General features: G+C 39.1%; 1 protein-coding gene across 1 annotated transcript in view; it reads left to right on the forward strand.

The window, feature by feature from the left end:
* LOC112048131 (PH and SEC7 domain-containing protein) overlaps nucleotides 1–15,104 on the forward strand; it is a 68,234-nt gene that overhangs the window by 40,851 nt on the left and 12,279 nt on the right. Inside the window, exons 4-13 of the mRNA XM_024085529.2 lie at nucleotides 2,888–2,981; nucleotides 7,812–8,063; nucleotides 8,743–8,859; nucleotides 9,466–9,577; nucleotides 10,261–10,391; nucleotides 10,991–11,083; nucleotides 11,546–12,005; nucleotides 12,503–12,678; nucleotides 13,390–13,583; nucleotides 14,286–14,484. Of these exons, the coding sequence (XP_023941297.2) occupies nucleotides 2,888–2,981; nucleotides 7,812–8,063; nucleotides 8,743–8,859; nucleotides 9,466–9,577; nucleotides 10,261–10,391; nucleotides 10,991–11,083; nucleotides 11,546–12,005; nucleotides 12,503–12,678; nucleotides 13,390–13,583; nucleotides 14,286–14,484 (1,828 nt within the window). The remainder of the gene's footprint in view (nucleotides 1–2,887; nucleotides 2,982–7,811; nucleotides 8,064–8,742; nucleotides 8,860–9,465; nucleotides 9,578–10,260; nucleotides 10,392–10,990; nucleotides 11,084–11,545; nucleotides 12,006–12,502; nucleotides 12,679–13,389; nucleotides 13,584–14,285; nucleotides 14,485–15,104) is intronic.

A 15,104-nucleotide genomic window follows, 5' to 3' on the forward strand; every position in this document is an offset into this window, starting at 1 on the left:
CCTATCTACAGTAAGTAGTACTTGGCACTATCACCACGCAAGGCTCAGGGTAGTATGCTAGTTGCTCACCATCCGACAAGATCACATGCCTGCAGCGCTAACGGCTTGACTTCTGATAAAACTGATCGTGTATTAGTCGCGGGCGGCACGATATCATGCACCGTTAGCACTGCAGGCATGTGAGCTTATTGGATCCTTATTGGCTGACTCATCATCATCAAAAATCTCTGGCCAAAACACCCTTGCCGAACGGCCCTCTAAGCCGAGATCCGAGTCTCAAAGGAAACGCCCTTAAGAGAGTCGTTCCGCCCATCTACTCTGCTTCTGCCTTCGGACTCCATCAGACGATGTTTCTGCGCTCGCCCAAACCGGTTATGCCGCTGGGGCACAGCTGAGGTCCCATTAAGGAGCCTACGGCACTTACACAAACAGGAAAAAATACATTATCATCGTTTGCATATAGCCGAATATTTGAAGATGTTCTGTGGTACATTGCAACTGTGGTGCTGTGACTTGTAGTAGTGCTGACGTAGTAGTAGTAATAATATATTAAACAATATCTATGTAGGCTTCTTTTTTAATTTTTTGTCACATTGTCTGAAAAATCGTTATTACGACTACAATGTACAAATATCTACGTAAAGTTTTATTAAATAGTAGGTTAAATTCATCTTATCAATTAAACAAAAACTTATTTAAATATAGGTACCTACGTACCTTTAGCGCTAGCTCTTAGAGTATTACTATTTAAATAAAAAAATTAATAATTGTAAATGAAATAAAAATCTTTTTTGCGTCTATGGTGGTTTACAAGTATGTATCTACTCGTACTCGTACTTCAAGTTTTAATTATGGGTTACATTAATAAAACAAAATCTTATTTAAAGATAAAGATAAAGATAAATATACTTTATTTGCACACCACAAAGACAAAAACAAGTGAAATAAAAACAAATTAAGAAGAGATCAGCATACAAAAGGCGGCCTTATCGCTAAGTAGCGATTTCTTCCAGGCAACCTTCGGTTTAGGAAAACTTAACTATACTACTACGACTTAACTCGTCAAAGTGGTTTGCTGTGATGCATACAGTAACTTAGCTGAAGGCACAGGCAGGAACTGCGTTATCTTCGCCATTAACTTGGTCTTAATTAGTTTTGTTCGGAGTTAATCTCGAACTGATTAGATCTATATTTGAATGTACAGAGACAAAAGTTTTAGTTTCGAACTATGTTATATTGTTCGTGTTACTGTGTTAAATGTGATTTTATATAAAACCTATATCTTAATTGGTTTTATATTAGACATACTTACATACATATAATTTTTCAATATGACCAATCTTCTCATTTCAATATTAATAAGTACAAACAATTTTAAATTCTTTTATTACTAGGTATAAATGTCCGAAAATATCTCTTTTAATAAAACAAAGTAAGATTACTTTATAAAGTGAAGTTAAAATTGCGTATTTTATTTATTTACCCAAACACCAAAAATAGTGTCTGCTATTTTGTGAAGTCATAGCTACGAAATATATATACGTTGAACTAGAGGATGTCCGATTATTTTGCTCTAGGTCTATTTATTATTAATTTTAGATTCAACTCATTTTTTCTGAAATCTTGTTAAAAACAGAGATTAATACCGTACGTACAATATAAAGCCATTGGTAATACTTAACTAGGTATACTTTTGTTTTAAATATTAAAAATCATGGTTTAACTTGGCTAGTAAACAAAATTTGCTCGGCGTAATGGCAAAGATAGACCATCATATCGTACAGCGTTTTCAAACGTTTAGTCAAAAGTTCAAATCAGTTGAATAGTTTCAGAGCCTATTCAATGCAAACAAACAATCAAATCTTTCCTCTTCATAATATTAGTATAGATATAGACTATGTACCTATAGGAGTATAAAATGTTAACATAAAATAAAGCTGCCAGAGTTTATAACGCGCCGTAAGTGTAATTGCATAGGGTTTCAGAGTTAACATTGTTACAGTGTGAAGTGTGTGACGGCAAGGGCAACCAACGTTAGAGCATTTAGCACGCTGTCTGGGCCACTTGGGGTTTAGCTAGAATCAACAATTACGTTCCATAATGCTCCATTCATAATGGCGGAGTGTTTTATTGTTATACCACATTATATACTTGGTTGTCATCAATTAGTGTATCCTACCTTATGTTTATCTGCCGCGTTAGAGTAAATAAATAATCCCCTTTTCGGCTCCCCATCTACCACGAATATAATAAGGTAACTGCTTCGTGGATCCAGTGATTAGACTGCGGGTTTGAGTCCTTAGTAAGAATAAATGTTGAGTTTTTCTTTCCAAAAAGTCCAGTAAAAATTCTCAGCCCGGAGTGGGAAAGTTGGTGGTTCTATACAGCGGTGCATCGGAGAGCACTTTCAACAGTTGGAAACGGTCATTATCATTAATATCTGATAGCGATTGTTACAATGTTACCCCAAGCCCGCTCGTTGGACTATTGTCGTAAGGTCGCCATTGACGGTCAATTATTCTCACGTTTCTGAAAAGCAAACGGTAGTACCTACGTGGCTTACTATACAAGTCATGTACGCAGTGACCAACACACGATCAATTATAGTCGTGGGTGCTACAGAAACGTGAGAATAATTGACCGTTTGAGGCTAGTATTACCCACTCGTAAAACAGTCTTTGCGATAAATAGAAGGACACTGGAAATACCTATTGTTCAAATAAAAAAAAATGAAAATTAATTAAATAAATAATCCGCAATCAAGTAGCGTGGTGGGTGGGTTTAAACTCTATATCCCGCGTCTTATAAGGACAGATGCCTTGCCCTGTAGTGGCCCGTGCCGTGAAAATGGTGTTGATGAGTAACTAATGTATTACGTCGGTTGCAGACCCACAGATCAAAGCGAACGTGAGGCGGTATCTGTCGGCCGCGACAGAGCGCCGCTCTAGCGCGCCGCACCCGCAACGCACCAAACACGAAAAGTGAGTATCCTTCAATACAGGGTGATTCGGTCTTTAGTGCGGATATTTTTTTTCGTGGTTCTGTATCATTAATAGAATATAAATCTACAAACAGTTCGATACATTTTATGTATTTTTTTTTTAATTTATGTCTCTAAAATAACAAAATAATGTACATATTATTACTAAACAAGATATATTCAGCTTAAAAGTGATCTGGTGACGTCCTTTAGGTATCAAACGAAAATAAAATAAACGCACAATTGAGTGACCCTAAAATTCTGTTCAAAAGTAAATAACTTTAGCTAACGATGATTTTGTTATTTTTGAGTTAAAAAAAAAAAGAAAAAATACGTGATCATTAAATTTTGTTTATGTACAAAATATAAAAATATCCGCACTAAAAAAATTTTCTTCCTGTATATACTTCTATATACTAATAATATAAAGTGCTGGAAGGGCGAGCCCGCACTAGAAAGCGCAGTGTTGGTCGACCCCCACCAGGTGGACTGACGACATCAAGCGAGTCACAGGGATTCACTGGATGCAGGTGGCTCAGTATCGTGATGTTTGGAAATCCTTACAAAAGGCCTTTGTCCTGTAGTGGACGTCCATCGGCTGAGTTAAAGCGCAGATGTCAGCCACACATAACACAATTTTAACGTCCAGTCTGCAGCGTGCTTAAGGTACTCTTATGTGGACAGTGAAAAACATATCGAAATTTTACCTACCTATAACCATATTTCGATATTGCCCGGGATTATGTTATCCGGGACTGTTCCCTGGTTTACCAATACTATGGTCACCCTACTTAGACGCCATTCAATTATCTCGCTGACATTCAGAAATACTCCGACTCAATAAAGATATCGTCGGTCATTGAGAGGTAATGAATGAAGTTCACTTTTATTTTTAACTTTTGCCGTAATAACTCCGAACTGAATGTAGTTATTTTTATACTTACGTGCACTTAACGTAAATCTTTATTTGGTTTGTTTATTCTAAATTTTAAAATATTTTATATAAAGTTTACCCCTACTTGAAGTGCTTTTGAAATTTTGTCTATGTCGCATGATTTCCAAGAGCCACTTCATTATATTTTACAATACGCTATTCGGTACATTGCCAGGTTAGCAATTTTTCTTATATATAGATTTTTTTGTTTCGCTATTAATTACATTTGTGGGAGCATCGAAGTGCCCATACCAAGACGAACATGGCAGCGGCAATGGCAGGGCACTACCAACCTTTTCTCAAAGCGTTTCGTCGTATTTGTGTACCCTTATAAATCCGGTCTGGATGCTGCTAGAAAGTACAATTTTTCAAAATATTATTTAACTAAAATTAAAATAAAAATGGTTAATGGGGAGATCCTTAAACATTTCAACGTTCTAAATAATTTATAAATAGGTTCACTTTTTGTTGAGTTCACGTTTAATTTTGTAAGTACGATTTATTTTTACACTCATCATTCCCTTGGAATGTTATATTTAGAGCCGCCTTATTTGGGATGTAATAGTCAACCAAACCCCCCAAACTTTGACAGCTGATATCCGAAGGCGATAACCGATCGCCGCCATATGTGTCGCAGACGGTCACCCTCACCCTCTTCCGCGTAGCTAGGGTTGTCACACTACTAATGCATTTTGTTTATTATGTTTACACATTAAGTTGTTTTTGTATGGAGGAACATGCAAATGGTTACTGTGGTTTTTAGTAGAAAACAATAGCCTTTAACAGCAGTACCTACTATATGTATAATGTGCTGGAAACATGACGTATTTCAAAGTGCCGCTCTGCGCTTGTTATCCTGCCACTTCTGAGTTCTTAACATAGTACAAAACAAATTCGCTTTCCGTCGTCTGTACGCCTAGATCTTTTGGAACGAAACGGATTTTGATGTGGTTTTCAGCATTAGAGAGTGTGATAAAGAGCAAGGTTTATACACATTGTTTTCCACACGGGCTACTACAGTTCGTTTCATGTAGGATGGTGCGGGTGACAGTTGGTTTTACCATTGAAAGTTTGTCGCGATTCACGATAATAGTACGTATTATCAACGTCGTACAGGCGACTGTCACGGTACCCATTATCTGAAAAACACTTTATGTGATAAACTTCATGTGGCTAATATTTCACCGATAACTATTCTTTGGTCCGTAACCAGCAATGATAGTATTATTTTCTGTTATAATCCTGTATAATTCATTCAATAAAATAACACGCCGAAACTCAAAATTATATAAGAACTTTAGGTTCGTTTTATTTTGTAGTCAACAAAGTCTTTGTTCGGAATATGGCTCTAGGGCATCTTTAATAATTATGGGAATGAGACACTACCTACTCATACATTCATATACATACTACATTATATACTATAGTCTAGAGGATTGACAACCCTACGTACGGATCGCATTAGGAGGGAATCCCCCGTATACATATAATGGCCGAAACTTCAAACATGTAACAAATAACAAAGTAAATAGGTATCGACTGTCAGGAAACAAAGTAATTGCGAAAATCCTATTAAATTTAATAGTCCTTATTGTTATTGCATGTACGTGACTTAAATGTGCAACTTTTAAACGATAAACTTCTATATTGCATCCGCAGTACGTACAGAACTCAATGTAATTTTAATGTGACGTGAATATGTATAAATTTTAAGTATGATAGTTTCTCGTAAATTTCGTTTTCTGCTTTTTTATGTAATCAATATTAAAATTTGTGGTTGGTCACTTGAAATTGAAAATTTGGGTTTAATTTGCTTAATGATGTAGATGTTTTTTTTTATATCTAAAGTATATTTAATATATTAAAATATTAAAAAAGGTAAGATTTAATTTTTTGTTTCTTGCAGTCCAGTAGTTTCCCAGAGCTTTTGTGCGAAACTACTGGACTGATTTAAAAAAAATCTTTCACCAATGGAAAGCTACATTACCAGCGATTACCGTAGGCTGTATTTTATCCCTGTAGTCGCACGGTAAGAGGAAATCGCGGGGTACCTAATAGTACATAGGTACAAGACAACACGGTATTATGACGGTAGAACATTTTTTTAAAATCATAAAATCGTTCACGTTATAATATCACATGGATCCGTGGATCATGTTTTTTTTACTGTTCCTTAATTAATAGTTATACAACTTAACAGCCACAATGTCCTACAAATTGCGTGGTACATTATTTCGTTCCGACGCTCAGGGATTTTTATTACCTGGTAACGAGAATCAAGAATTTTCGTAAATAAAAAAAGTTGAGCGTCTTATCAAGATAAAGATATTACTCACGGATAATTAACTTGATAGTAATCAATTATTGTACTAATGTTCCACGCCCCCTGGGTTATAACGTTTATACATATACTTCAGCCTTTCTCGATGAGTACTGTTTACCGACAAACACATTGGAAATGAAGGTAGAAAACGCATGTCATTTCAAAACTTATTTATTTTGAATTATGTATTGTTTGTTTATAAAATGTTATATTAAATATAACTATAACTATATCTAATAGTTCTAAGCTTATTAATCAAATTTATTTTCATTTATTTCAGAACAAGTTAATTATAATTATTATTGGGTGTAAAATGACTAGCGATTTATACCCTCATTTTTAATTTGTTGGTAAACAGTACTCATCAAGAAAGGCTGTAGTATAGGTGTTGAAACGTTTTATCGTTATATTTACTCGAAATATAACTCACATGCAGTTTTTAGTAGTGTAATAAATACATTTTCATTCACCCCGACCACCCCGGGGGAGGCGGGACACTCGCAGCGATTAAGAAAACGCCGACCTCGTTACTAATTTACAATGAACCTGCGAAATGGAAGAGTCACGTGCACAATGCTGAATTGTTAAACTTGCCACCACTTCGGAGCTTTATATACTATGTACAAAGAGCCTCTGCAGCTGACTTCCTTTGGCCTGCTTTCATAATTTTCAACGTTACAGAAAAAAGGAATTCTAGTGTTAGCTCTTCGCGGAAGACACTATTGAAATTGTATACAAAGAAAGGCAGTAATTGGATAATACATTTTAATGAGTATTTAACTAGATTTTCTTTAAAATCTGTGTTTTCACTTTGTTTTAAATATGTTTTCTTCAGACAGTTAGTAAAAGGGCGGGACTCGAATTCAGAGGGTTCTATTCTATTCTCAGCTGATGATTTCAAACATTTATTTCGTATAGTTGTAGGGAAAAGATGAGATGTATTGTGATTGTGACATATCATCATTATAAACCCATTTTCGGCTCAATGCTGAGCACGAGTCTCCTCTCAGAATGAAAGGGGTTAGGACAATAGTCCACTACGATGGCCCAATTGGCTGGCAGATTGGCAGACGTCACACACGTAGAGAAATACGAAAATTCTCTGGTATGCAGGTTTCCTCACGATGTTTTCCTTCACCGTTTGAGACACGTGATATTTAATTTCATAAACTGCACACAACTGAAAAGTTGGAGCCCCGGATTGGATTCGAACCTACGCCCTCCTGAATCGGAGGCAGAAGTCATATTCACTGGACTAACACGGCTATGCATTATGGCTATTGCAACACGTGATGATGATGTGTAACGGTCGAAACTCTTTTGGCTGAAGCTTTCATTTTCGCAAAAATATCAAATAAAACATTATTCGTTGTTCGTAATTCTTTTCCGCAAAACACCTGTTCTATTCATCATGAAAAGATATTTTGAGAATTAGAGGAAACGAATATTTTCAAATGATGCTGCACATAACGATATTATAGTGAAATATTGTGCCTTACTATAACTTAAGAACAAAAAACAACTAAAAGCATCAAAAATTAATACTCAAGTGATTATATTTTACTTTAATTCAGATCAGTGTCACCGCCATCAAGCACTTCGAACAGCAATTCATCGAGCAACTCGTCGAGCAACGGGTCGGGCGGCCAGTCAGGCGACAGCTGCGACGGTTTGCTGACGGAGGAGCGGGTGGAGAGGCGGTTGCGCGTGTCGCAGCCCAAGTTCGAGGCCTATATGATGACCGGGGACCTCATGCTCAACCTGTCCCGGGTTGAGCATCCTCATCACAACCACCACGCGCCCACTCACAGGACACATTATCACAGGTATATTAACGTTTGTAGGGTACAAGGGTACAAAGGGTAAAAGGGGACCCTATTACTGAGACTCCGCTGTCCGTCTGCCTGTCTGTCACCAGATTGTATCTTATTAACCGTGATAGTTTTTTTTTATCCAAAGGATGTCTGGTTAACAGTAATAAGACCGCCTTTGCAAATATAAGTATACTTATTGTTTTTCTTTTGTGCAATAAAGTATTTTCACAGATTTAAAATTTTTCATGAAAATGAAAAAGTATTGAAGGGGGCTTCCATACAAAATACATGATTTGTTTGCCGTTTTTATCGACAATCGTAAGGAACCCTTAAAGTGAGTGAATAGACTTTGTAAAATATATTTTTTTTTATTCTTTACAAGTTAGCCCTTGATTACAATCTCACCTGATGGTAAGTGATGATGCAATCTAAGGTGAAAATCCACACCCCTACAATTACCCAATACAAATACCCTACTTTACCTACATACTGCACTTTCTTTAAATATAAAAATCTCACACAACGACGCAGTCGCAAATATCGCTATCCCCTTTCGTTGTGATGAGAAAAAGAGAGGACAATATTTCCAATTTCATCATTATTTGTCAACAATATGTCTTTCACGAAATATAAACGAATTTCTCAAAATATATTTTATATAAGTATTTTTTTTTATTTTAATTATTTTCAGATACAACTCTACGCCTGCGTCGCCGAGTGAAAATCGTTTGGCGGCTCGCGTCGAGTTGTCGCAGAGACACAACTCGTCGCCCGACACTGGCCTCGTCGGGGACCATTCCAGTAAATTGTATGTTCACTTATTACTTACGTTGATATGAATATGAACATACTTACAAAAGCCTCATGAGACAAATATCTTAGCTTTCCATGGATACCTTGTATGGGCCCCAGATCCATTGTGGCAGAGAGAAAGCTCCAATCAGACCGAAAGACTTGTATCCCTGGTTTAGAGTGTGTGTTATGTGATTGTGATTGTTTTGACGGCTTCCGTGGCGCAGTGGTATACGCGGTGGATTTACAAAACGGAGGTCCTGGGTTCGATTCCCAGCTGGACAGATTGAGATTTTCTTAATTAGTCCAGGTCTGGCTGGTGAGAGGTTTCATGACGTCACGTTAACAAATACTTTACCAGACGGAGCGTTTGACAAATTTATTAGTTAATAATTTGTATGACGTTTAGTACATCAAGTAACATTGTGACGTCACAATATGGGCGACAGCGTTTTAAAGTTTGGAAAATTTAAAATCCTTAACTTTTATTAATTGATATATTTCGAACCTTTATTCCACGTACGACACGATATTAATATTGTTTATTTACGAAATTAATATTACTGTTTATCAAATTATTTTCTTCTTCTAACCTAACATCTTATGTTCAAAGTTTGTCCAGGTTTAATTCCCAACCCGCGTCACCGGCGGGCGGCAATGCGGCCGCGAGCGAAGTAGCGACGCGCACGCAGCAACACATCGTGCGGACTTCGAGGTCGGAGGATCATTTACAGGTAAGGAATCTATACAGGGTGCTCGGGAGTATTTGCCATAACTCTTGGGTTATATTCTTTAAGGGAAATTATTTAAAAAGTTTAAGGAACATGTGTTCTAAAATGAATATTTTAGAAAAAATATTTCTTTTGTAAAAAATATTTCTTTTGTAAATAGATCTTAAATTGTGTCTCTTTTATTATGACCTAGCCAAACTTATTCATTGATCCTTATGTAATTAGTCTGAGATCCTCGGCCTCAGTTGCATGCACTTTATAGATGCAAAAATGCACAGCCTATCTTAAGGACTCAATATAAACCTATGTTGGACAACAGAATACAAGGACAAGGAAGTTTACCCTATTTAAAACCCTTTTGCACGCCACTGTACTTAACGGATGTTAATGCTGTTTTCACAATTAGATAGAATGTTCGAATTAATATTTGTTTCGTGATTTTTGGGTGTGATACTAGTCCTTATGTAAATAGTTTGAGATCTTCGGCCTACAGTAGAAATAGATAACTAAGATCGGCTCAACCGGCAATATCGCTATCTCTTTCATCGTGTTGGGACAAAAGAAATGGGACTGGGAGAACTCCGGCGCTATTTGTTGTCATTTGTTTTTACGAGATATCGCATGCTGGGCCAATTGATGTCTACTGGCTGTACAGGGCGTCGTGATGAATGAGTTGCAAGTTCCAGAAGGAGTCGTCGTTGAGCGCGGTGGCGGTGGACATGGAGGAGGACGTGACGTCATCACTCAACACGCTGCTGGACGCGCGCCCCGACTCCGCCACGCCCGCGCCGCGCACCGACTCGGACGAGCGCGACAGGTGACGTGCACAATCGCTCTTATTATTTGCTAACCTTGACCTCCTCAACAGTCGCGTAGCGTGCCTGTGGAGGGATGTGGGATATTTACAACTTTTGGGCGTACGTTTAACCAGGGAAAAAGATTGTGAATTACCTTCATTTTACTAATTTTAGCTTTCACAAGTAAGGGTATCAAAGATACGGGGCCCCTGGACTACAGGGGCAGTCCGGGGGCCCCGTAACCCCGTCTTAATCCGGCCCTTGTCGCAAAGCGATTCCGTTCTTAGTGGATATCTACAAACTTATAAACCTTCCAAATTTCATCTTTGTACGCGGTTTGCGATATTTCGTCATGAGTGACCTTTGACGTTTCCGAACACCGTGCATGTGTCCCCGGTTACATACCGGCGCCACTATCCACCCGAAGTTGTCTTGCGCGTCATTATTCGCACCTTATGTTGACATCATAAAGATTGCATCTGGCTATAACTAGCTTATGACGCTTTATTTTTGTGAACAATTTAATACAAACAATCAGGAAATGTAAGACTACTACTTAAACCATGTAGAAGGTTAATAAATATAAAGTATTGTTATTCACAAATAGTTGTGGTACCAGGATCGTGTGGACGTACAACGCGCCGGTGTCGCAGTGCAACGGCTCGGCCGCCACCTCCAACTCCACGTCCATCTCCGACGGCATCTCGCAGCGGTGAGTCGCTCGTACCCTGAGCAGTGTCAGTTAAATTTCTTTACGTAAAGTGTAATCGGGTGAGGCTTTTAAAATAAGTGCTGCCATCTCTATACTAAAGCCAAACTCGATGTGCAATATTTATCAACAAACAAATTAATAATGAGGGTATTGTTTGCACATATTGCTTGGATTTAGTATATAGGCATAGTGAAACAGTGTTTGTTATTTTAAACTACCAGTAGATGGCGTTCTTAGAGGATTTTGAAACAATCAGTTTTGTTTTGCAGTTATGCCTGAGGCTCATAGATGGCGCTTTGTTTTTCATTTTTGAAAGAAGTTTTACTTCGGTCGTGTGGTCTAAAGCACACTTGTTTTTAGTAATTCCATGATGTCTTTCAGACATTCATCATCATCAGACAGACATTTTTTATCAGTTCTCTGTCCTTTTAAATAAATATAAAATTTCTAAACATTTTGTAGGTCATCGTCTCCGTTATCGCCAACGTCGGCGTCTTGGTCGGCGCTGTCGCCGCACCGGCCCGCCCTCCCACCGCACCACCACCGGGTCAACGGCGACATGAGTCTGTCCGAGGCCGTCTCCAACATCTCCAGCCCCGACTACCAGGACCAGGACGACATGTTCGACACGGGACGAGAGTGTCCGAGAATGGAACTCTCTGACCCTTCAGACTCAGATTCGACCATTCTAGTCTCCGAGCCTTGCCACAAGCGGGCCAAGTCTAACTCCTCGTACTCCGAGCACGGCAGTGACGTCACGCTCAACGGCGACAGCAAGGACTATAGGATAGTGATACAGGTGAAGGGCCCGGAGAAGAACGCCAACGCTAACGACACTGTAAATAATAATAACAATAGCACCAACTACGCACAAAACGGCAAGGAGAATGGGCACAATTCACCCGAGAATCAAGGTTATCAGGTAAACAAAATGTTACTACTAAATCGTATGGTTTTTGTTTACCTATTTCTTTTATTTTATTTTTGTTGTTCAGTCCAGTTCACCTACTGAATAGAACTACTCTTGAGGTGGACATAAATACCACACCTTCTAGTCATTGGACCCAATGATGATGATGGTACTAATATTATTTGAATTGAATTGGCTCTTCAACTACTGGACCAATTTCAAAAATTCTTTCACCATTTCATACCCACATTATTACTTATGAAAATAGGCTAATTTTATCCCTGTAGTACCACGGGAACGGAAACTACTGATAAAACTGAGACGCGTTTGCTAGTTTTAGTTTAGTTGCCCGTCGTGACCACGATCCATGCAACTGGGTGGAAATATCGCCATTAAAAATCTCGTCGTTTTATCGTGGTATGAACCCGTTTAAATAATATTCATAATGAACAACCACGAAATAAGTTTAAAATCATTATCATTTACAAAAATGGGCTTTTTGCTTATAGGAATTAGGAAGTGTTTCCGACGCCGGCTCGGACGAAGGCTCCGACGGTGACTCGCTGCATTCCTTCCACTACAGTCCGAAGGCTGTGGACATCCCCTCAGCTGAGAGGCTCGCCAAACGCCTCTACCACCTCGATGGGTTCAAAAAATCTGACGTTTCACGACATTTAAGTAAAAAGTAAGCGATGAACATTACAAACTTTAGAATGAGTTATATAAGAGAATCAAAAATTGCAGAACTGACAGAAATCGAATCCATGTATATATCGCGGCCACTGAAAAAAATTGTTTAACAAGAAGCTTAATGTTACCCTGTTAGAGAAACCTAAAAGATTTAGTATCATACCCTTCTAAATGCAGGAGATTTTTAATTGTTTGAGTCATAATTTTGTGATAGAGGAAACACCTTGAGCAAGTCCCAGGACTTGTGACCTTGGAAAAAGGTTGAGTGTTTATGTATTGACCCCCCTTTAAAATGCATAAACACTCGCCTTCAATTTATGATCAATAATTACAGCACAAAATATTATTAATAATTATAATTACAACAAAACATTATTGTACTATATAATGTTTTGTTGTAATTATCACTCACTAACGCGACTAGCAGCAAGACGGTGTCCACGCTGCCTAACAAAGTACTGAGCTCAAGTCATCAAATACCCTCTTATTTATACCAACAAGGATACCTACCCTCCACAATTACATAAATAATGTATATTAATACCACCCGTAATCGAGGAGCTTGTAATACTAGGAACACGTGAACTGCGTTCGAAAAGCATTTATGCTAGAATAATATGATGCGATGCCGTGTGTGCCCGTTATTACACCGGCAACCATATCTATAAAAGATCAACTAGTAAAATGTGGTCTACGTATATTCCAGCAACGAATTCTCCCGCGCCGTGGCCGAAGAGTACGTGAAACACTTCGAGTTCAGCGGCACGACGTTAGACGAAGCGCTGCGGTCCTTCCTCGCGCGGTTCGCGCTCAGCGGGGAGACGCAGGAGCGGGAGCGGGTTCTGGTGCACTTCTCGCGCCGGTACTTGGAGTGTAACCCAGGCGCTTTCAACTCGCAAGGTTAGTTGGTTTCATCATCATTACCTTTGACTCATAGGTAGGTGACTCTTAACAAATTTTATATAATAAATATTAATTTCGTGTAGTGCATGGAATTAGGGTCTGAAATATATCAATATCAATTGTTAAATGTTAAGGATTTATTTTAAAACTTAATTTAAATATCACATATTTTTTATAATTTTCCAAACATCATAAACGCTGTCGTCCATTTTGTGACGTCACTAACGCCTTTGACGTACTAAACGTCAAACTAATTATTAACAATTATTTTTGTCTATCGCTCTGTAAGGGATTTATTATATTTATATAGTGACGTCATGAAATAGTCGAAATACAGACCGTCAAGGCCGACAGACGTTTTGGCTCGTATTGTCAAAAACATATTTAAAAACTAAAATTTTCATGTAATCACGTCACAAAAAATATATATATAACTAGTAGAACGATATTGAACAATTTAAGACCATTTTAAATAAAGAGTCAAATAGCCTATTAGATATAGACCTGACTCACTAGACAGAGAGAAAAGCTATATCTAAAAAGAATCTGTTCTAATAAAGTGTTCAATAAACAAAGATTTCAAAATAAATAGTTTAGACGGAAGAACCGTTATTGTCATTATGTTATATTCTTGTATCACTTTTTTCTTTAGCTTAGCTTTGTTTTTACTGACAGGATAAAATTTTCTTTCTCTCCCAGATGCCGTACACACTTTAACATGCGCCATAATGCTACTGAACACGGACCTGCACGGCTGCGGCAGCGGCACGTTCCGGCGCATGTCGTGCGCGGAGTTCATAGAGAATCTCGCCGAGCTCAACGACGGCGAGAACTTCCCGCGGGACACGCTCAAGCACCTCTACCACGCGATACGCAACCAGCCGCTGCAGTGGGCGCTGTGAGTACTGCCGCCATGTTTGTGTACATAGAGAACCTCGCCGCGCTCAACGACGGCGAGAACTTCCCGCGGGACACGCTCAAGCACCTCTACCACGCGATACGCAACCAGCCGCTGCAGTGGGCGCTGTGAGTACTGCCGCCATGTTTGTGTACATAGAGAACCTCGCCGCGCTCAACGACGGCGAGAACTTCCCGCGGGACACGCTCAAGCACCTCTACCACGCGATACGCAACCAGCCGCTGCAGTGGGCGCTGTGAGTACTGCCGCCATGTTTGTGTACATAGAGAACCTCGCCGCGCTCAACGACGGCGAGAACTTCCCGCGGGACACGCTCAAGCACCTCTACCACGCGATACGCAACCAGCCGCTGCAGTGGGCGCTGTGAGTACTGCCGCCATGTTTGTGTACATAGAGAACCTCGCCGCGCTCAACGACGGCGAGAACTTCCCGCGGGACACGCTCAAGCACCTCTACCACGCGATACGCAACCAGCCGCTGCAGTGGGCGCTGTGAGTACTGCCGCCATCTTTGTGTACATGGAGAACTTCGCCGAGCCAGGCCTGGTGCACTCCGTGTTTTAACGCAAACATGTACATGGTCGCTGTTCCCTGGGGGTG

This window comes from Bicyclus anynana, chromosome 12 (genome assembly GCF_947172395.1).
Source record: "Bicyclus anynana chromosome 12, ilBicAnyn1.1, whole genome shotgun sequence".
NCBI lineage: Eukaryota > Metazoa > Arthropoda > Insecta > Lepidoptera > Nymphalidae > Bicyclus > Bicyclus anynana.